The sequence below is a fragment of the Trichosurus vulpecula genome, chromosome 6 (assembly GCF_011100635.1).
Source record: "Trichosurus vulpecula isolate mTriVul1 chromosome 6, mTriVul1.pri, whole genome shotgun sequence".
In the NCBI taxonomy this organism is placed as follows: domain Eukaryota; kingdom Metazoa; phylum Chordata; class Mammalia; order Diprotodontia; family Phalangeridae; genus Trichosurus; species Trichosurus vulpecula.
In genome coordinates, this window is record NC_050578.1 from 203,813,715 (window position 1) to 203,835,453 (window position 21,739).

General features: G+C 37.4%; 1 protein-coding gene across 3 annotated transcripts in view; it reads left to right on the top strand.

Moving 5' to 3' along the window:
• Nucleotides 1-21,739, top strand: part of KIAA0232 (KIAA0232 ortholog) — a 103,947-nt gene that overhangs the window by 49,048 nt on the left and 33,160 nt on the right. For all 3 annotated transcript variants that reach the window (XM_036763052.1, XM_036763051.1, XM_036763054.1), the window contains one exon: nucleotides 495-632. In XM_036763052.1, coding sequence (XP_036618947.1) covers nucleotides 495-632 — 138 coding nt within the window. The remainder of the gene's footprint in view (nucleotides 1-494; nucleotides 633-21,739) is intronic.

A 21,739-nucleotide genomic window follows, 5' to 3' on the forward strand; every position in this document is an offset into this window, starting at 1 on the left:
GCTATTGATAACCCCAGTGTTATCAACTATAAAATGGGATTAATAGTACTTTCATTTTCTATTGCATAAAGTTATTGTGGTGATCAGGTAAGATAGTGTACTTTGTAATGCATAAAGCACTGTGTGTTATTGTAGTAAAATATTTACAAATGTGAATAGGTTTTTAGATAACAGAAGGGAATATAGGTAGAAGCAGGTTTATTGTGCAGGTAAAAATATTGCAAGTTCTAAGGTTAAACATGAAGGTGATTTTTGGCATCTATCAAATGTCTGAAGATTTTTTCAAGGGTTTGCTTTTATTTTTAAAGTAGAGACAAATAGTAATGAACTGTTCTGGAGTATTGTGATTGCTGTTTCCTGGGGTTCCTTTTGGTTTAATTATGGTTAATAGTATAAATGTTTTTGACTTATGAATGTGGTATTTAAATATGACAAAAGGTAATGTAATATTCTGTTTAACCTTGGTCATTTGACCTTACTGCCTTTTATTTTAGGAGAATGACATCTTCCTGGGCTGGGAAAAAGGAGCATATAAGAAATGGGGAAAGAGTAAGAAGAAGTGCTCAGATCTAACTCTAGAAGAAATGAAAAAACAGGCTGCTGTCCAGTGTCTTCGCTCTGCTTCAGATGAAGTAAGTCTACGATTTTGGAGTGCTTTTTAAGTACATCATGTTTACTTATGTTTCATAACAACATTTGAATTTGAGAGATATTATAAGATTATTGTATAATGGTAAGTAATCAAGACTTCTTATGTTTTATTTCAAAAGGAATTTCTAAGGCCCTTCAGCATCACAAAACAATGAATTGATTTTTGGAAGCCTGTTGCCTATTTTGTTAAATATACATTTGTGTAAGATAGGAAGTCAAATGAGTTTATATCTATTTTTTTAAAAAGCATATGGCTAGACAGTATTTCATGTTAACTGAGGTTTTAGTTGATTGTAAGTTCAATATAAACCAACAAAATACAACTAAAAAAGCTTATTCTATCTTAAGTTGCCTTAATATCTGTAAAGCATGTAGAATTATATGTGATAGTTCTATTCTACACTGAGCTGATCAGCTCCCAACTGGAATATTTGGAGCTAGAGCCTCTCCAAAGAGGGTAACCAAGGAAGTAAGCAGAAGAAGGTCATGCCATATGAATATTATCATCAATAACCTCATTTGGTTTTCACAAGAACCCTGAGAGGCAGGTGCTGTTATTATCTCTGTTTTACCATTGGGGAAACTGTGGCAAATGTCTTGCCCAGGGTCACACAATTAGTAAGTGTCTGAGACTAGTTTTGCACTCAGGTCTTCCTCACTCTGGGTCCAGCACTCTTAATCTCCTGTGCCACCTAGCTACCTATATCTATTGAAAAAACTGTGTATGTTTAGCTTGGATAAGAGACTTGGGGACATGATCCAAAAATTTAAAGACTTATTATGTGGAAGACCAATTCAGTTTATTCTGCTGGGCTCCAGAAGGGCAAAATTATGAGCAATGAATGGAAATTATAGGAAGGCAGATTTCCATCACATAAGGAAGAACTTCTAACAATTGGTGCTTTCCCTTCAGTTTTTACTTTCCCAAGAGTCCTGAATATAGTAGCTACCTAGCAAGTCCCAAAGCTGTTTACACAGAATCTTGAATTGGAGAATAGGTGGGACCTATAGAAAAATTTCCTACAGTTAATCCTCATGAATAGTGCAAATGCCTTATCTCCTTTTCTTCCTGTTACCCAGCCTCTTATAGAAATGAAAAGTGAACTGCAGAGAATTGTTTCAAGAGCACTTAGGATAACCTGTATCAAAGATCATTTTTGAGTTTATTATTTAATTCCATTCTGACCTGAACCAGGGTAATTGAATTATTGGGGGGGGGGGGGGTCGGGGATGGAATGCTAACATTTAGGTTAGAAAATTACACAGGATAAGAAGGTATGAATGGTTGGGATCACAGATCCTTTGGAGTATTGGATTACTGAAGTAATATGCTGTCAAACCCTGAAAATAAATGACCAAAGAGTCACAGAGATTATGCAACCACTGTTAACTCTGAAGAAAATACCAAACAGCTCACAGAGGTAATACCCCAACTGTTAACTCTAAAAAATAAAATAGAAGGAGACCTAAGACAATGAGGCTAAACCTTGATTGATTCATAGACAGACAGACAGACAGACAGATAGATAGATAGATAGTTAGTTGTGGCTACACCATGAGCTGTAGCTGTGATAATGAGGGTGTAACTGCAACAATGAGGCAAGTTTGATTCATAGCAGGGCTTCATGACTGGCACATGGTTCCTGCAGGTGTTTGTCTGAGCTCAGGGACCACCTGGTGCTGGTGCAAAACAATTCTGGTACTTTACTGGAGGCAGAGTTCATCCAGAGGGTGAGCTCAAAGGATTGTTGTTCTGTCAAGCTCAGGGCACAACTTGCTTGCTGGGCCTTAGCTCTGGAAAACAGGGGGGTCTCCTAATAGTGAAAAGAGAGGAGTAAAAAGATAAGGGTAGTCTTGGCATGATGAGGATCCTGACAATGCTAAAATTATGAAGCTCCCATCTTGCCATTTCTCTCCACCATATTACCAATGACCTTTTTTCTCACATTTGAAACCTTGGTATTAGCGTATTGCTATTCATACTTACTCATTTACATTTAGTTACTTTCCAACTTTCCTACACATTTTCTCATCTCAGTTTCCTGATCTCTAGACTCCCTATTTCCACCATAGTATAGACCTTATTACCAATCACTTGGACTACTGCATTAGATTTGTAACTAGTCTTCCTAACCTGCAGCCTCAAGGCCACATGTGGCCCTTTAGGTCCTCAAGTGCAGCTCTCTGATTAAATCCAAACTTCACAGAACAAATCTCCTTAATAAAAGGATTTATTCTGCAAAACTTGGACTGGGTCAAAAGGCTGCACCCAAGGAACTAAAGGCCACTTGTGGCCTCAAGGCCACAGATTCCCCACCCCTGTAACCCTTCTTTCACACCATTTCCAGATTATTCTTTTACTAGCACAGATCTGGTCATGTCATTCCTGGCTCAAAAAACCTTCAGGATCCACTTTTGTCTACCAGAGGAAGACCAGATTACTTAGCCTGGCATTCTGAGTCCTCCACCCTACTTTTTCAGCATTATTCATAATACTCCCCTCGACTGAATATACTTGGCCAAACTAGATTACTTTCTCACCATACCCATCTGTCTTCTGTATGTCTCTGTTTTTGTGAACATATCACCAACCTTCTTGGCCCCTTGGATTCCTCTTCAGCTTCTCACTCTCCTCCCCCTGCATAGCCAATCAATTGCCAAGTCTTGAAGTTTCTGCTGACACATTTCTCTCATTTCTCTCAGATTACCACCCTGTTCACCTCATGCCTATACTGTTGCATTAGCCTCCGAATTAGTCACCTTGCCTCAACCCTCTTATTTCTCTAGTCCATTCTCCACACAAATGCTAAGATGATATTTCTAAAATATAAGTCTGACCATATTACTTTCCCTGCTCAGTAAACTCTAGGAACTCCATTTTACCTCTAAGATCCCATATAAACTCCTCCATTTCATATTTTTAAAAACCTAGTTCCAGCCTAACTTATTTCACATGACTCCCCTTCATGTACTCCATGTGGTCGAGCTCAACTGGCTTTCTTGCTTCTTCCCAGATGCCATTCCATCTCCCATTTCAGTGCCTTTGCATAGATCATCTGTCCCCCATCCCTGGAATTCATTCCCTTATCCATTCTGACTCTTAGAATCCCTAGCTTCCTTTAAGACCCAGTTCAAGTGTCCCCTCCTATATTAATCTTTTCCTTGAATCCCTCAGCAGCAAATGCCCCCCAAAGACTGTTTTTCCATATATTTTATATATACTTAACGTATACATTTGTTCTCTCTCTATAGAATGTAAATGCCTTTACATCCCCAGCATGGAGTACCTGATTGATGCTTAGTAAATGCTTGATGATGAATTGATTGCTGTTCCATGAAAAAGCCCCGAGCATGTTCCAGGCCTTGCTCACACTGTTTTCTGTGCCTAGAATACCTCCTTTGTCTCCCTTAATCCTACTACCTCAAATGTTACCTTTTCCATGAAGCCCACTTAGTAATGATCAAAGAAAATAATATAGGTAAAGTGTTTTTGAAAACTTGAAGATTGAAATAAATGTTAATATTTTAATCATTACTCTCTGATCTCTCTTACTTCTCTCAAATACATAGACTTAGTTACTTATACTACTTATTTGTGTGCAGCATTTCCCCATACTAGAGTGTAAGCTCCTTGAGGCAAAGATCTGCTATGTTTTATCTAACTTTCATCCTCCCCACTTCCTAGAACAGTGTTTTCTACCTCTTAGGGGAAGGGGGCAGGGGGATGGACAGATGGACCAGGAAAGGCCTAAAGAGGGCAGGACTTGAGCTGAGACTGAGGGAAGCCAGGTAAGGTGGGAAACAGAGCCAATTGGGGAAAGCATTCCAAGTATGGCGACAGCCAGTGCAAAGGAGAGACAGGAGAGAGTCCTATGTGAGAAGCAGCAAGTGGGCCAGTGGAGTTAGATCTCAGACTATATGAAAAATCATTTTTAAGGGAGGGAAGACTGAAAAAAGGTACAAAGGGACCTGACTGTAAAGGACTTAGAATGCCAAGCAGAAGATTTTATATTTGGTGCTAGAGATTATTAATAGAGTGCCTTCTGAGTTTATTGAGTAAGGGGGTGACATGGCTACATTTGTGCTTTAAGAAAATCATTTTGGCAGCCAAATGGAGGATGGATTAGAGTAAGGAGAGACTTTTGAGATAAGAAGACCAATTTAGAAGGCTAGTGTAGTCTAGGCAGGAGAAGATGAGCCCTTGAATTAAGGTAGTGACTATGTGAGGACAGGGGGGGCCATATATAAGAGATGTTGAGAAGGTAGAAAATGACAAGATTTGACAATAGATTATATATGTAGGGTGAGTAGCATTATCAGTTGTAATGAGAAATTTTTTTCTACAACAAGATAGTTAAACTAGATGGCCCCTGAGATCCCTTACAACTAGGAAATTCTATGAATCTGTGAAAAGACTTTTGCTATTACAAAGTAGTAGCTTTAGAGGCTTTTCTTCACTCTGGTATTTCCTTTGTAATATGTAAAGATCGATATGAGTCCTTATTAGATACAACAATAGAGATAATTTTGTTCAGTTATACTTTGATTGTCACTGTTAGGCAGAATATAAAACAGACATGCTCACCTGAGATATTAGCCATTGTCATGGAGGATGTCCCCCTGCAGAGCCCAAACAGAATAGATGGTGAGTACATCTAGCTGTTCCTGTTTTTATAAGGTATTATGCTAATAGTATCAAGCCCTGTAATTCTGTTGAGCCTCTCAAATGAACTCTATAATAATAATGACAATATTATTTATAATTATAACTGCTGGCATTTACATAGTGCTTTAACATTTTGCAAAATACTTTAGATAACATTATATCATTTAACATAACCACTCAAGTGTTCAGCCTAACAATCCACATAAGAAAATCAAAGTAGACCAAAAGTGATATGGAATTATATGGACAGTCCATTGAGCTGATCCGTCAGTAACATATATCTTGGACAGACACTGTGGATCAACACTGATCAAATATAACTAAATAAGAGAGACTAGCATGCATTCAAGAAATTATGTGACACTAACAGCCCTAAACTGATCCCTGAAACACACCCCCCCCCCTTAAAAAATACCAGTATGGTTCCAGTTAAAGTATATGGCTTATCATAGGACATAACAAATTTCAAAGAATCAAATCTTTGGATAACTCAAAGCAAGCGTTTGGTGGGCGTAAATAGGCCATAGCAAAGTTATCCAGAATGCCTTTCTAATGAGAAGTGGCATAAAAGCTATCCTCCAGGAGGTCAGAATCAGAAAATGGTCTAGAAGAAAATCAAATGGATTATGGTATAGAGTCCTGCACTGGTACCCACATAATGTTAAAAGCCCCAGAGGATGGTATCTAGCATGTTGGCAGGCTCCCCATAAAGGATTTAATAGAGACACCTTCAATTTCTCATTTATCGTATAGAATAGAAGGCATGGGTGTTTTGCTATATATACACACGGATGAAATCAAGACTATAGAATTATGACGGAGTACAATTGAGATGAAAATATGTTTCAGAATAAGTTATAGGAGATTTTGTGCTATATTAATACTGTTTTATTTATGCCTATAAGAAACCCAACTGCCCAGTCCACGTGGCCATAACTACTTGTGGCAGTTTATATCAATTTCAAATATATAATGTCTAGAAGGATATAGTTTCTGAAATGGTAGCTTTGAAAACCTTAACCTGCAAAGTAATATAGATGTTACATGAGGTTGAACATTAAACCAAGTTCTACATTCAGGTTGATCTGTACACCTGTCCCTCTCCTGCATGAGACTCTCTAGTGACCCCTTATTGCCTCTAGCATAAAATGCAAGCTCCTTGCCTTGTCATTTAAAGCCCTTCATAGTCTGGCAGCCTTATTTTCCACCACTCACCTTCACTCAAAGCCAAACTGACCTACTTGCTCTTTCTCTGGAAACCTGGCATTCTGTCTCATGCCTGACCAGTGCTCCTTCTCTTTTGGAGTCCTTTGCTTCCTTCAAGGGTGAAGTAAAGTGACACTTCACATTGGATGCTTATTCCCCTAGTTATTTTCCCTATAACAGTACAAAGTAGTGGCCTTAGAGGCTTTTCTTCAATTTGGTATTTCCTAGGTATGTGTAAAGATCCATATGAGAGTCCTTGTTAGATATGACAATAGATAATTTTGTTCAGTTATACTTTGATTATCACTGTTAAGCAGAGTATAAAACAGACATGCTCACCTGAGATATTAGCCATTGTCATAAGGATGTCCCCTGCAGATTCCCCTAGTTATTTTTATTTTTCTTACTTGTTTTGTATTCTTGTTTAACTACTGTTTTCTATTCCTCTACTGCTCCCCACCACAATCACAAAAAAAAAGTTCCTTGAGGACAAGGACCATTTTGGTTTTGTCTTTCTAATCCTAGCACCTGGCTTATTGCCTTACACTAGGTACTTAATAAGTGCTTGCTGAATTTAACTGAATAGGGTATTTGCTGTCTATTTCCTAAGGTTAACTGCTTCATTTGAAGCAGCTAATTATAGTAATAGTTTAGAAGATTTCAGTTAAAGTTTTTTAAAAACATTCTTGATGACACATAGGCAAGTTCAACTTGCAAAATGCCAATGAATAGACAGCATAGTCTAGTAATCCCTTTGACTTTCATAAACTTGATTTTACTTTCAAAAATACCTTGGTGATTACCATAGCTCCCAAACTAAATGACTGCCACCACTTCATAATGTAAAATAAAATACAACTGAAATATGTTAATGGTAATCTACTATTATACCCTTGAGCATAACTGATGTTGAATGTAGGTGTGTTTTTTTCTTCATTCCTTACTAGGTGTAGCAGAAGACATAAACTTGCATTTGACCTTGTTGGTTTTAGTCTAATACAGTAATATAATCAAGTAGCATACACATGTGCTTGATTTTAATTGGCCATTGGCACTTAAAGAGATTTGAAGGAGGCGTTGTAACTTAGTGGGTCAGTGCTGATTTTCTAATCCTGGACAGCCTAGAAACACTAGCTGTAGGTTCTCTTTGTGGCTAATTGTTGCTTTCAGGGAACGAGGATTTGAAAACATATCATTATATATGCACGTCATCAGTATTTTCCAGGTAAGTGGATTTTGTCTGACCCTCTAGGGGCTTTCTCCTCTTTTAACCAATACTCACTTCACTAGTAGCAACTAAGAAGGATATAGAAGTTGCAGAGCAACACAAACCTATTAGACACAATTGTTCTAATCTACGTTGATAGTAAGATCAAGACTGGGGGTGGGAGGGAGTGTTCTTTGGAGTTGAGGACTACCCTTTTACTGTGAAAGTTCTCTCTTCTCTTGCCCATTTCCTCCCACTTGGTCTAGGTAGTAGTTGCTAAGGATAGAAGGATAGAAAACAATAGTCTTATAAAGGTTTACATTCCAGTGACCAGTTTACTTGTATTTAATATTTAGGCACATGAGATAAAAACAAAGATTATGCTTTATTGCTTCCACATAAAAATTGACTTTTTCATGTGCTTTGACTCATATAAATATATGTCAGTAAATGAGGATAGTACTCTTAATATACTTTTCTTAAAATAAATTTCTCGTTGTTCAATACTTACACTGCAGATATCATTTGCAATTTACTAGCTGTGCTGTGAGTCATCACATAGTAGTGGGTAGGGACCTGGCTTGCATGCCAGGCAAGTCCTGCCACTGGCAAATACTGGCTCTGTGACTCTCGGCAAGTCCCTTAACCTCTCAGTGCTCTGGCAACTCTCTAAGACTATAAATCGTAGAAAAAGTACGAATTACCTTGGAAGAAGAAATTTCCTCACTTATGAATTTCTTAGTCCAGTGAAATCACAGGTTGGGTGCCTAACCCTTTTCTTGATGAAACAATTAACAGTAATATGGACATTATTCTGTATTTTTTTAAAAAAGGTATTTCCTTTCACTTTAATTTGCTAGCCCATTTATTTTGTAGTGACTGTAAATGTAAGAGTTAAGTGTCTTCTTGAAATGAAGAGTAGTTTGCAGTTTAATTAGTTCACAAGGCTAAGCATTTGATTCACAAAGAACAGCTGTCTGATCCCTTCAGTCAGTAACAGGCCACATTCCAAGAAAGGCAATCTGGTGCACTGCAGTTGAAATGCCTTCCTTGGCTAGATTGTCCAGTGCACTAACACAATTATTTAAAATATTTTTTTACCTGAACATAATTTCAGACTTTTTATTCCTTGAATGTATTTACTAAATAGTTGAATGCAACATAACTAAAAATTGAGAATCTTTTCCAAGAAAATGGTGTGTATCTACTTAAATATGCAAATACAGGAATATGTGTACATGTCAATTTATATATACATAAAACCCCAACTAATTCAGATTAATTATAATAAGATTAATAATAAACTACATATTAAACAAATGAAGTGTTATTTTATTGAATAAAATTAGATGTTAATGAAAGATTTTAATTGACAGATATTTTTAAACTTTTATTATACAGAGAAAATAAAACTGTCTTATTTATATAGTACTTTTAACTTAGAAAATTTTAGAACTAGAAAGAACCTTAGAAATCTAGTCCGAATCCTTCATCTCAGAGATGAGGAAACTGAAGCTAGAAACTTACTTTTACACAAGGTCATATGGCAAGTTAGTGGGGGGAAACAGGACTTTGCTCTGTGACTTCACATACTTTTTCATTTCATTGGATCTTCCCTCTGAGGTAAGCAAGGAAGGTAAGTTTTATTTCCATTTAATACATGGATCTTTTGATATAATCTCATCCATATCTTACTTAACGATCCTTCCCAAGACCCACGTTACCCTTTTTTTTCTTTTTGCACCTTTCTCTCTTATAGTCAGTCACCAACATTTATTAAGCACCTACACAAAACTAAGAACTGTGCTAGGGACTGGAGATAGGCAAAAAATCAAACAGCCTCTGTTCACAGAGGTTGGATAGAGGATATGGATAGAAGGAGATAGATGTGTATATACAGCTCTCTCTCTCTCTCTCTCTCTCTCTGTTTCTCTCTCCATATCTGTCTAGTGGGAATGTATGTATGTACCCAGAATAAGTACAACAAAAAAATTCAAGATAGTTTGGGCACCAGTAGATAGTGGTGATCAGGAGAGGCTTTGTTTAAAAGGTGGTCCTTTATCTAAATCTTAAAGGAAAGAAGAGATTCACTGAGGCAGAGGTGAGGAGGGAGTATACTTGCAGGAATGCTGCTCCAAAGCCATTTTCATGCCATCTTCTTGCTCTCCAGCCTGTCATTCTGCTTCTACCCTTGGACTCTAAAGTCTTGATTGGTGAGCTTTCACTATCTCTAGCCTGACCTAGACCTGCCATATTGCTACTTCCTGGGTATCTTCATGCCATCCTACCCTCTTTGATGGGAAGGTTTGGGGAGAAAGAGAAGTTCTGTCTAGATATGCTGAGTTGGAGGTGTCTTTGAGACATTCAGTTTGAATTTTCCAATAGACAGTTGGCGATGTGGGACTAGAGCTCAGGAAAAAGACTGGAGCTGACAATAGGGATTTGGAAGTCATCTGTACAAAGACAATAATTAAACCCATTACACTCTTTGGAACTCCCAGTGTTACAAGGAAACAAAGATGGACAGCTCTCGGCACAACACGTAGTATTTATTATACAGGCTTTCTTGAAATGGAAATTTATTGCTATATATTTTGAATCCTCTTTTGTTCTGCTATGCACATGACATACTTTTTTTCTTATTTGATACCTAAGTTTCAATATTTAAGTTTCTAGTATGTTTCTTTTTCTTATTGTAAATTTAAGTTTTGGTAATAAAAAAGAAACTCTTAATGTGTTTTAGGCTAACTCCTCTGTGACCTCAAATTATTCCTACAATATTTCTTCCATCATTTCTCACTTACTGAAAACTCCCCTGCCCCGCCCCTGAAAATATGACTGCAGATCTCTTCAGGGCAACTCAACAAACATTTGCTAAATGACTGTGCCCTGTGCCAGGCATACAAAGATGAAAAACAGTCCCCACCATCAAGGAATATCATTTAGTGAAGGAACAAGAAATTCTCATGAACATCTATGTTTTTAATTGATAGAAGGGAACTCAAAAAAGGTTTCATGAAGGAGGTGAACTTGAGCTGGGAAGGTTGTTATGAGGAGAATAAAGTGCTCATTGAATACAAGGGGGTAGTGCTGGTTGTTGACTTGGGTGGTGTGGGCATATGCGCAGCCATAAGAGGGCAGAATGTAATTATGCATAAATAGACTATAATAGATAGTCGAGTTTAGCTGGAATGCCAAATATACTAAGGGCAAGAGTGAAAAAAGTAAGTTGGAGTTAGATTGTAGGTGGGAGAGAGGAACACTTACATGCCTTGTTAAGGAATTTTGAATTTTATTTGGTTTGCAGAGGGGAGCAATTAAAAGGTTTCTGTGTAGCATGGTGAATGATGTGATCAGACTTGTACCTTAGGAGCATAACTCTGGTGGTGGTATGAAGGATGGATCAGAGGAGGGACAGGTTAGAGGTACAGATGACAGCTAAAAAGCATTTTATTACTCCAAAGCAGACTTGATAAAGGCCTGAACGAGAATGTTTGTAATAAGAGTGGAAAGAAAAAGACAAAATCAAGAGATATTGCATAGGGTAGCCACAATCCCCTCTCTAATTTCTCCTTTACTGGTATACATGAAGAAGTTAGTCTATGTCAGATACCTCTAATTCCCCCTACACTCATGTACTCTTTCTTCGTCCCTTTCAGTCCTCATATTCTGTGATTTTGGGTTTTAGCCATCACTGGTCTATTGAAATCTCTTTCAGAGACCTAATAATTGTGAAATCCATTGTCCTTTTTACAGTGTTTTTTTTTCTCATTAATCTCTCTGATTGACTAATCCCTTCTTTTGGATACTCTCTCCTCTGCTTTCAGCATACTATCCTGATTTTCCCCCTGTCTAACCATTCCTTCATCCTCTTCATCCTCTTCCAGATCCAGTGTAGGTAGAAATTTTTCAAGGGTCTATCCTTAGTGTGTGTGTGTCTGTATCTGTGTGTGTATACACACACATACCCACACATATATACCACATATATATATATTTTATATGTGTGTATGTGTATATATGCACATATATACACATACACACACACACACACACATATATATGTATGTGTGTATATATATATAAGCTATAAGGATATATATCTCCAGGAGTCTTTAGAACTTCTCCACCTAAAAGTCTACCAACACCTAAAAAATCAACATGTCCAAAAAACCTAGCTTTCCTCTTAAACCGTTCCCCTTGTGAATGTACTATGTTTGCTGCCACTATTTACCACTAATACTTCAGTATTAGAAATCTTGGTGTTATCTTTGTCTCTTCTACTACTCTCGTCTCATACTCAGTTACCATCTGTTTATTCCACCTAGATAACATTTTTTACTCATTCCCTTCTCTCTGTGTCTACTGTTATCACTCGAAAACAGGCCTTCCTTACTACCTATCTGTACTCTTGCCGGTCTTCTCATTTCTATTCCATCCTCCGTACCATCCTTCATATTACTGCCATGATATATATTATTATATATAGATTATTTCCATTAAATTCCTATTCTAGTTCTTTGTAGCATGAAAGTGAACCCTGGATTCCCATAGATCATGCCAGTAGTATACAAACTGGTAGCTTCTACATTTCCTCAAACTAGAAGGGATTTGTGTGGGCCTTAGGAAAGACTTCATGTCTGTCATTCAAGAGACCAGACTTGATAAGTTTGGTAAGCCTTCTCCACAGGTTGGCCACAACATGACAGCTTCTTCAACCACAGTAACTCTCCAAGACAGTTATGGAAAGGTTGTGATCTGTATCTCTCAGAGAGTGCTAACACTCACAAAATCAGAGATTCTTGAAGTAATGAAGTATCCCTAGATCTAGCCATGTCACTTATCTGCTCCTTACCAAGTAAAGTTTAGGTTACTTTGCTTGGCATTCAAAGCCTTCTACAAGCTGTCACCTCCATACTTCTCCAGCCTTCCTTCATGTTATATGCCTTTCTGCACCCCAAGCTCCAGAGAAAAAGGACTATTTTTTGTATCCTCTCCCTCCCTGCCCTCCTATCCTCAAGATGCCCTACACTTTGTCGCTTCTATGATTTTTCTCCTGCTGTTCCCAGAAGTGTTCATAGGAACACTTTCTTCTTTTCTTTCCTTGTGCTTCCACCACCTTCTTGTTTTTATTCAACACTTTCCAGTTGCACCTGAGGCTACTACTGCGCCACCCCCCCCCATCATTCTAGCATCCCCCCAGGGAGCAGTATTGCCCACTTTGGGAAGCTCTGGATATACCTAAAGTCTTTTCCCTTCTCTAATTAACCTCTTATTTTAATTATCAACTTATTTTACTTAACTTGCCTTTTCCTACTCATACTCTTTCTTGAATCCTCTGCAGGTCTTTTCTATTCAATCTTTTGCCTTCTTCAGATTGAGCTCTTCTACTTTAGGACAAGTTGTTCTTCACCTTCTTAGATTCTCCCACATTTTTCCTCCACTAATTCAATCTTGGACCATTTTTCCAAGTTCAAAACCCTCCAAGTTACCTTCACAGTTTCCTTATTCAGAGCTACTCCTGCCTTGTCTTCTGAGACTGGAAGGAAGGAAGAACAGATGAGTGAGAAGTTTTAAGGTATGGTGGAAGGAAGATCGCAGCACATAGTCTTAATCTTCTTGGAAAAAAAGCAGGAAGTAAGGCCAAGTGGTCAGATTGGGCTTTGCAACACCCTTTGGAGAAAGTGTAATAGAGATGAATTTTGCTGTGCATTGGTGAAGGTCCAGGTGAAGTTAGATGGCATGATTTTGTAGTAGATTCAGTCATTGTGTTTTTGTAATTTCATTTAACAACTCAGGAATAGAAGCAAAGGAGGTAAGATGAAGGTTATGGCCAAAAAAAGTACTCTGAGTATGTAAAAAAGTATAATGCATGGTCCTTACTCTCAAGAAGCTTATAATCTAGTTGGGGAAACAAGACATATAAAATTTAAAATTGAGTATAAGGCAATAGGTACAAAGTGTAACTGAAGTATATGTTAGTGTGTAGCCACCAAATGAAAAATTGAAGAAACTCAGTACTAAAAGGAAAATATAAGTTGATGTTCAGTTGTGTCCAGTGTTCAGTTGTGTCCAACTCTTTGTGAGCCCATTGACCATAGTATGCCAGGCCCTTCTGTCCCCCACTATCTCAAAGTCTGTCTAGGTTTATGTTCATTGTTCCCATGACACTATCCATCCACCTCATTCTCTGTCATCCCATTTTCCTTTTGCCTTCAATCTTTCCCAACATCAGGGTCTTTTCCAGTGAATCCCATCTTCTTGTTATGTGGCTGAAGTAGTTAAGCTTCACCTTCAGTATTTGACCTTCCAGTGAATAGCCTGAATTAGTTTCTTTAAGTATTGGCTGATTTAATCTACTCGCAGGTGACAATATACAGCCCTGTCATACACCTTTCCCAGTCTTAAACCAATCAGTTCTTCCATGTTCGGTTCTAATTATTGCTTCTAGGCCCACACACAGGTTCCTCAGGAGACAAGTAAAATGATCTGGTATTCCCATCTATTTGAGGAGTTGCCACAATTTGTTGCAATCCACACAAAGGCTTTAGTGTAGTCAATAAAGCAGAAGTAGGTGTTTTTCTGTAACTCCCTTGTTTTCTCCATAATCTGATGAATATTGGCAATTTGGTCTCTAGTTCTTCTGCCTTTTCAAAAACCAGCCTGCTCTTCTGATAATTCTCATTTCACATATTTTTGAAACCTAGCTTACAGAATCTTAAGCACAACCTTGCTGGTGTGTGAAATGAGCACAATTGTTCAGTAATTTGAACATTTCTTGGCATTGCCCTTCTTTAGGAGTGAGATGTAAACTTATCTTTTCCAATCCAGTGGCCACTGTTGAGTTTTCCAAAAACATAAAAACCATCTGTAAAATGAGGGGATTAGACTTGATGGCCTATAGAGTACCATCAGGCTCTAAATCTATGATCCTATGATCTAATCCAATGTCTTCATTTTATAGATGAAGAAATTGAGGCCTGGTAAGGTTAAGTAATTTGCCCAGGGCTACAAAGCCAATTTGCATATAATAAGGATAATGTATAATCCCTTTTATTGGGAAAGTATCTGATATTTATCCTTTCAGCCTCAACTTCTCCCCTAGAGCTGTTTCCAGTTTTAAGGAACATTGCAAATGTGCTTAACTTTCCTTTATCGGCCTTTGTAGTGGGTCTTGACCACTTTAAAAAAACATTTAAGGGGAAAGTCAGTTTCATAGTTCTATAGAAAAATCAACCATTCTGGGGATTTGGTTTTTTGTTTGTAATGCAGTAGTGTAAGAAAGAAAAGCATTTTGCTAAACTACATTCAAACGTCAAGGTGATATAAGAATCAGGATCCATAGCTGCCACTGATTTTAATGTGCCACTGCCCACTGGTTGGAAACCCCCTCTATATTCAGAAATAATTAACCAAAAGGTATTTAAAAAAAAAAAGGAAAAAAGATGTATGTGCATGTGTGTGTATAAACCCCACCCCCTACCCCCACTAGCCTGTCATACAAAAAGAATGAAAGCCCAAGAATTATCGTATCATATAAAGGGATGTTAGGTCTTCAATAAAAATCAAGTGTTATAACTTAGCTATTTAGAATCTAGCTCTATACTGAGTGGAATTTAACCATAAGTCATCTCTAGATATATTGATTAGGAGGGCCATGTTATATTCATAGTATTCTTATGAATCTGCACAAATTGCAGGAGCCACTGCAAATACCTCTTGGTTGAATTCAGTCACATAGTCTGTGTCTTTGATTATAGCTGTCTTATGGTGTGCTGCAAGGCTTGGTTCTTAGTCTTGTCTTGTTCAGTATTTTTATCATTAACTTGGATGAAGATGTCAAAATTTACAGATTATTCAAAGCTGATAGTGATAACTGATACCTTAAAAGACAGAACCAGGATTAGGAAAGATCTCAGTGGGCTGTCACTGTGAACCAAATTTATTAGAAAGGAATTTAATAGGATAAATGGAAAGGCCTACATTTTAGGTTTTTTAAAAAATGAAACAACTTCTTCAAGTACAGGATGTGAAGGATCTGACTAAATAGCTCATGGGTTTAAGGCTTTTTGTGGAATGCAAGCTTAACAGTGTGATGTGGCAACCAAAATAGTGCAGTTCTTGCCTACATTAATAGAAGAGGCAGCAGCCTCATGTGATAGAAAGGGCACTAGTTTGTGGGCGGGGGGGGGGGGGGTGTTCACATCACTAACCTCTCTGGGTCTCAATTCTGTCATATTTTTAAGTATTGTAATAACAAAAGATTTTTGATAGACCTGTTCTAGCCCATAGTAGTCAGACCACATCGAAGGTATTGTTTTATTCTGGGTAACTCATCATAAGAGGAAATTAGTAAACTAGAGCTTTACCAGAGGAATGTCTGGGAACCAGAAGAACTGAAGAATCTAAGGCTGTTTAGCTTAAGGAAGAGAACCCTGAGAGGTACATGACCATTGTCTTCATGTATTTGAAGGGCTGCTATTTGGCTCCAAAGGACAACATTTGGAGTTAGGAGAGCTGATTTTTAATCTATGCTCAGATGCACACTACCTGGAAAGGGAATGTGGCATCATTATGGTTAGAGTGTTAGACTGCAAGTTGAGCAGATTTGGTTTTGAATCCTACTTCAGAAGCATATTAGTTGTGACCACTGTCAGTTCATTTAATGTCTTTGATGTCAGTTTCTTTTGTAAAATATGGATAATAATGCCTATTAGTCTATTATATCACAGGATTGTTGTGGAGTTCAAATGAGATTCTGGACATTATGTAAAGAGATTAGCAGACCTTAAAAAACTATATAAATGTAAATTGACTATTCTTATTCTTACCATTCATATTATTACCTTTGTGTAATCTTGTTGAAGTCTCTTCCTCTTTCTGGGCCTCAGTTTCCTACTCTGTAAAATGAGAGGAGTAAATTAAATGAAGCCAAATCCTTTAGGCCTTTTTGTTATAAGAAATACAATTTTGGATTAATATCAAGAAGAATTTTTGCAGAACTAGTCACAGTTGTATTGGGCTACCTCACAGATCGCTTCCCATGCTGTTTAATTAAGAATTGTGTGATAACTTATTAGGAATATTGTTTAAACTATTCTTACATAGAATGTTAGAGTAAATGACCTCCGAGTTCCCTTTTAGCTTTAAAATTCTCTGCAACTACTTTAGTACATGAGTTTACATAAAACTTCTTGTAAATCTTAAAGCACTAGTAGGTAAAGGTCAGCTATTATTATTATCTTATGTCGTGGGGTAGGGAATCTCTGGTCTTTGGCTTAATTTCATCTGGCCAAGTTAGGTTTTCTGAAATTGCCCTTTAGTACTACTACTCCAAATAGAATCAACAAATGTATTTGCTTAAGTATCTGATAGAGTTTTATTGGTAAGATACTGATTTTCACACCATGGGAAGCTTTCCTATTATAGAATCAACAAATGTATTTGCTTAAGTATCTGATAGAGTTTTATTGGTAAGATACTGATTTTCACACCATGGGAAGCTTTCCTATTAGTACTTTATTCTAAGATAGCAGTCTCATTAAATGGGATAACAGACACTAGGGCTGTTGTTCCTAACATGATTTGTCGATGGGGTATGTCTTAAAAGCACCAGTGGCAAGTGACACTTCTTATCACAGAAGGACTGGGCTTCACTAGATGGTGGATTCTAGTGACTTGATAAGGGCAGCAAGGTGGTACAGTAGATAGAGTGCCAGCCTGAAGTCAAGAAGACTCATCTTCCTGAGTTCAAATCTGGCCTCAGACACTTACTAGCTGGATGACCCTGGGCAAGTCACTTAATTCTGTCTGCCTCAGTTTCCTCTTCTATAAAACAAGCTGGAGAAGGAAATGGCAAACCACTCCATTATCTTTACCGAGAAAACCCAAAATAGGGTCATGAAAAGTCAGACATGACTAAAAAACTACTGAACACACACAATGTTTTTTTTTATTTTTTTTTATTTTTAGTTTACAACACTCGGTTCTACATGATTTTGTGTTCCAGATTTTCTTCCCTCCCTTCCCCTCTTCCTTCCCAAGCTGGCATGGTATCCTGTATATCTTTTACATATAACTTCGCATTGAACTTATTTATATACTAGTCAAGTTGTGAAGAAGAATTATGACCAATGGAATGAATCATGAGAAAGAAACAGAACCAAAAAAAAAGCAAAAACAAAAACAAAAGAGGGGAAAAAAAGACATGCATAAAGTGGGCCTCAGTCTGAATTCATACTTCATAGTTCTTTCTCTGGATGTAGATAGCATTCTCCATCGTGAGTCCTTTGGAGTTGTCTTTGCACCTTGTGTTGCTGAGAAGAGCAAAGTCTATCAGGGTTAGTCTCACAGAATCTATGTATCTGTGGTTGTGTATAATGTTCTCCTGGTTCTGCTCCGCTCACTCAGCATTATATCGTGTAGGTTTTTCCAGGTTGATATGAAGTCCGTATCATCCCCATTTCTTATAGCATAATAGCTTATAGCACATTACCTTCATATACCACAACTTCTTCAGTCATTCCCCAATTGATGGGCATCCCCTTGATTTCCAATTCTTAGCTACTACAAAAAGAGCCGCTGTAAATATTTTTGTACATATGGGTTCTTTTTCCACTTGTGAACACACACAGTGTTAAAGGGATCCTTCCTTAAGTATAGATTGAATGAGATGACCTCTGAAGTCCCTTCCAATTCTGATATTCTTTAGAGAGATTTTGACCACATATGGAATCATAGGGAGACATAGGGTTTTGGTTCCTTGGTGCTAGATGGAGACTATAAGGGCAAAAGTTTTAGAGAAGGAGTAGGTGGGCCGGAGCTATTTCTTCCCTACTCTTTTTTTTTGTCCCTACATGTCTTCTCTGGTCTGTTATGCAATTGCTGCTTCCCCTGCCGCTTCTTTTCTAGTTCTCTTTTCTAAGTGTCTCCTTTTCCTTCAGTTGAACTATAATATTACTTTTAGCTTTTTGTAAATTAAATAAAGATTGTTCTTGATTTTAAAAGCAGGGAAGTTGGTTTTGTTTTGTTTTTTAGTTATATGTCTTTGGATTTTTTTCCTCTGTTGGATAATTCGCTTTCAACAAGGGTGTGTGTGTGTGTGTGTGTGTTTGTGTAGTTGTTGATGTTGAAAGGAAATTATATATATACATTTCATCACAGTCTTTTTTACATACACATGACTTAGTGAATGACTTGAACTAAACACAGATATATGCAAATACTGTGAAAATTAGTAAACTACAGATTACCTGCATTATGTATTGAAGGCCACCTTCCCTCAACTTTCTTAATACTGTAACGTAGGGGTGACAAACTATTGCCAGGTTGGTGGCCTGTTTCTTTTGACCTTGGGAGCTAAAAATGATTTTTACATTTTAAATTTCAGTTTCCCGATCTCTGCCCCTCAGGAGCATGAGTATACATGCACACACATTTATATGCATGCACTAGCATACACCTCTAGCATAAAGGTACTTCATACTTCATTATCTAGGTGAGCTAATGGACTCCAGACAAATAGATTCTGGTACCCTAGGTGGCAAGTTTATAAGCAGCCTGACATATCTATAAACAGGTCCTTTTAAATTTGTGAGACTATCTCTTTTAATGATATGTTCCGGTAGCACACCTAGTGGTCAGACTTGGTTACACAAAGGAGAAATAATATAGAAGACCCAGGAAGGTGTTCTAAAATAAAAAAGGATTGCGCAGGGTAACACATTAAGTAGTAACATTAAGTCTAACTAAAATAGCATCACATGAACCAGAAAATATTAAGTAATATAAATTTTTAAAATTAATATTTTCCCTATTCTACTTTAAGTAATGTATTTTTAAAAATAGCACATCCCATATAAAATAGTAGAGACATAGTTTATGTTCTTTTCACTGAAAATTTTCTTCCTTTATTAGCTGGTATGTTGAATGAGGGACCAGGGAACAGATGGCTATGGCTCTTTTAGCAGTCCTGTAAGGTCTCTACATCTGGGACTTTAGCCAGGCCATGAAGGTCTGTCTGCACTTGCTAGATAATCCTGTGGCCTCCTGCCTCAGGACTGAAGTTGAAGTGAGCTATGCTGTTGCTAGTCCTGTTTGGGACCAGGTCATAGCTATGTTCAAGAAGGAGACAGTGAAAAGGCAAAGAAAGACAGGAAGGGGAGAGGGAATAAAGAGATCCAGCAAAGCTGCAAACAGGGAGTAAGAAGACAGGTTCTAGTCCTGGCTTTAACACTTTGTCCATGTGGAAACTCATAAGTCATTTGACTTCTGAGCCTCAGTTTCCTTATCTGTCAGATGGAAATAATATTCTCAATTAACACAAAAGGAGACTGAGACAACAAGGCTCAGTGACTTGCTCAAGATGATAAATCCAACTAAAACCTAAAACTTCTTTCTCCTGACCTTTTGTCTGAGCCTCTTTCCAGTGCATCAACTGTCACCAGCTACTCACCTGTCCAAAATGCAGCCTCCCTACAAGCATAGAAATTTACATAAATGCTTTAGTAAACGAAGCCAAGCTACCACAGAGCTCTCACTAAAATGGCAAATCAAAGTGTGTTGTCTGTTGTTCCAGTAAAACCTAAGGTTGGACAGCCCTGCTGGAAAGGATGTAATTTGGGTATCTTTGCAAGCCTGTAGATACCAGAGTTTCACATATTAATAACAACCTAGCTTGTTAACGTACTTATTGTATTTGTGACAAAACCAACTGTTAGTCCTGCCTTCCTTCTCTTTTATTCCCCATTGTATTAGGTAAAGCTAGATCCTTAGTACCATAGATTTAGAGCTAGAAGGCATGTTAAAGGTCATCTTTTCCAGCTCCCTTATTTTACAGGCGAGAAAGCTGAGACCTGGAAAAGTTAAGTAATTTGTCTAAGCTTTAGAGCTCATGATTCTTTTCCTGGGATCTTTCCCCTGGGCTTCTTTACAAAGTTCTCCACCTTGCTCTTCACCCCAGAAAAAAAGAGAGATATTGGTCAATTTTGCATTCCAGGATTTGCTACCTCAGGAAATTTATTGCAGAGTAATTCTTTCAATATTTTCACTTTGGTCATCACAATGATGTAGATCTAATTCGGCCTTTAGTTGAATTTGGCATTTGTATTTCTGTTAGAAATAATTTTTCCTTCATGAAATAATCGTATTAAATGTGTAATTCTATAAAATAATCTCTTAAAATAGCCAAATCTAATTATGTATTTTAATAGACTATGGTAAAAGGTGAGCTTTGGGGAAGAATGGGGCAAATATCATTAAGAGTGGGGAAATAGTTTTCTTTTCCAAGGCCACATTCATAAAAAAGAAATTTAATATTTCTGAGTAGAGAAATTTTAAACATTTAATTAATTTTTAAAGAATCACTAAAATTTTATTCAATAATGATTACAAATAACAAATATATTATTCATTTTCATATCATAAGCCGTTAAGGAAGATATTTTTAGGGAGAGAAAAGAGAAGCAGAAGAAAGAGAGGGGGGAAAGATTTGGGAAGGGGCAAAGGAAACATGTAGTGGGAATGGGATATAAATGAAGAGGAAGAAAATATAGGGAAGGTTGGGATAGACACCCAGGTTAGGCTGTGGAGGACAGAAACACAAATACACATGCAAGGAAAGAAGATGGGTGATGGGGGGCAAAACACATAGGAAAAAAAATGAGTAAGTTCCAAGATGAGTTTTAGAGAGTAATTGTTTGCATTCATTGAAAAATAGTATGACCAAGCCAGTTTACCTTTAACTTTTAAATGTAACTTATCTAAGTACCTGGTAGCACAGTGCAAGATTGTGTAGGGCAGGGCTGTCCAATCTTAGCTTTTTATTGAAACAGTAGACAATATATTTTGATTTGCCATTTTAGTGAGAGCTCTGCAGTAGCTTGGTTAAAGCATTTATGTAAATTTCTGTGCTTGTAGGTGGGCTGCATAAATTGCACTGGGGCCCTCAAGGGCCGCATTTTGGACAATCCTGGTGTAGGGTTTTAAATGTCAAAAGGTATAGTTTGTAT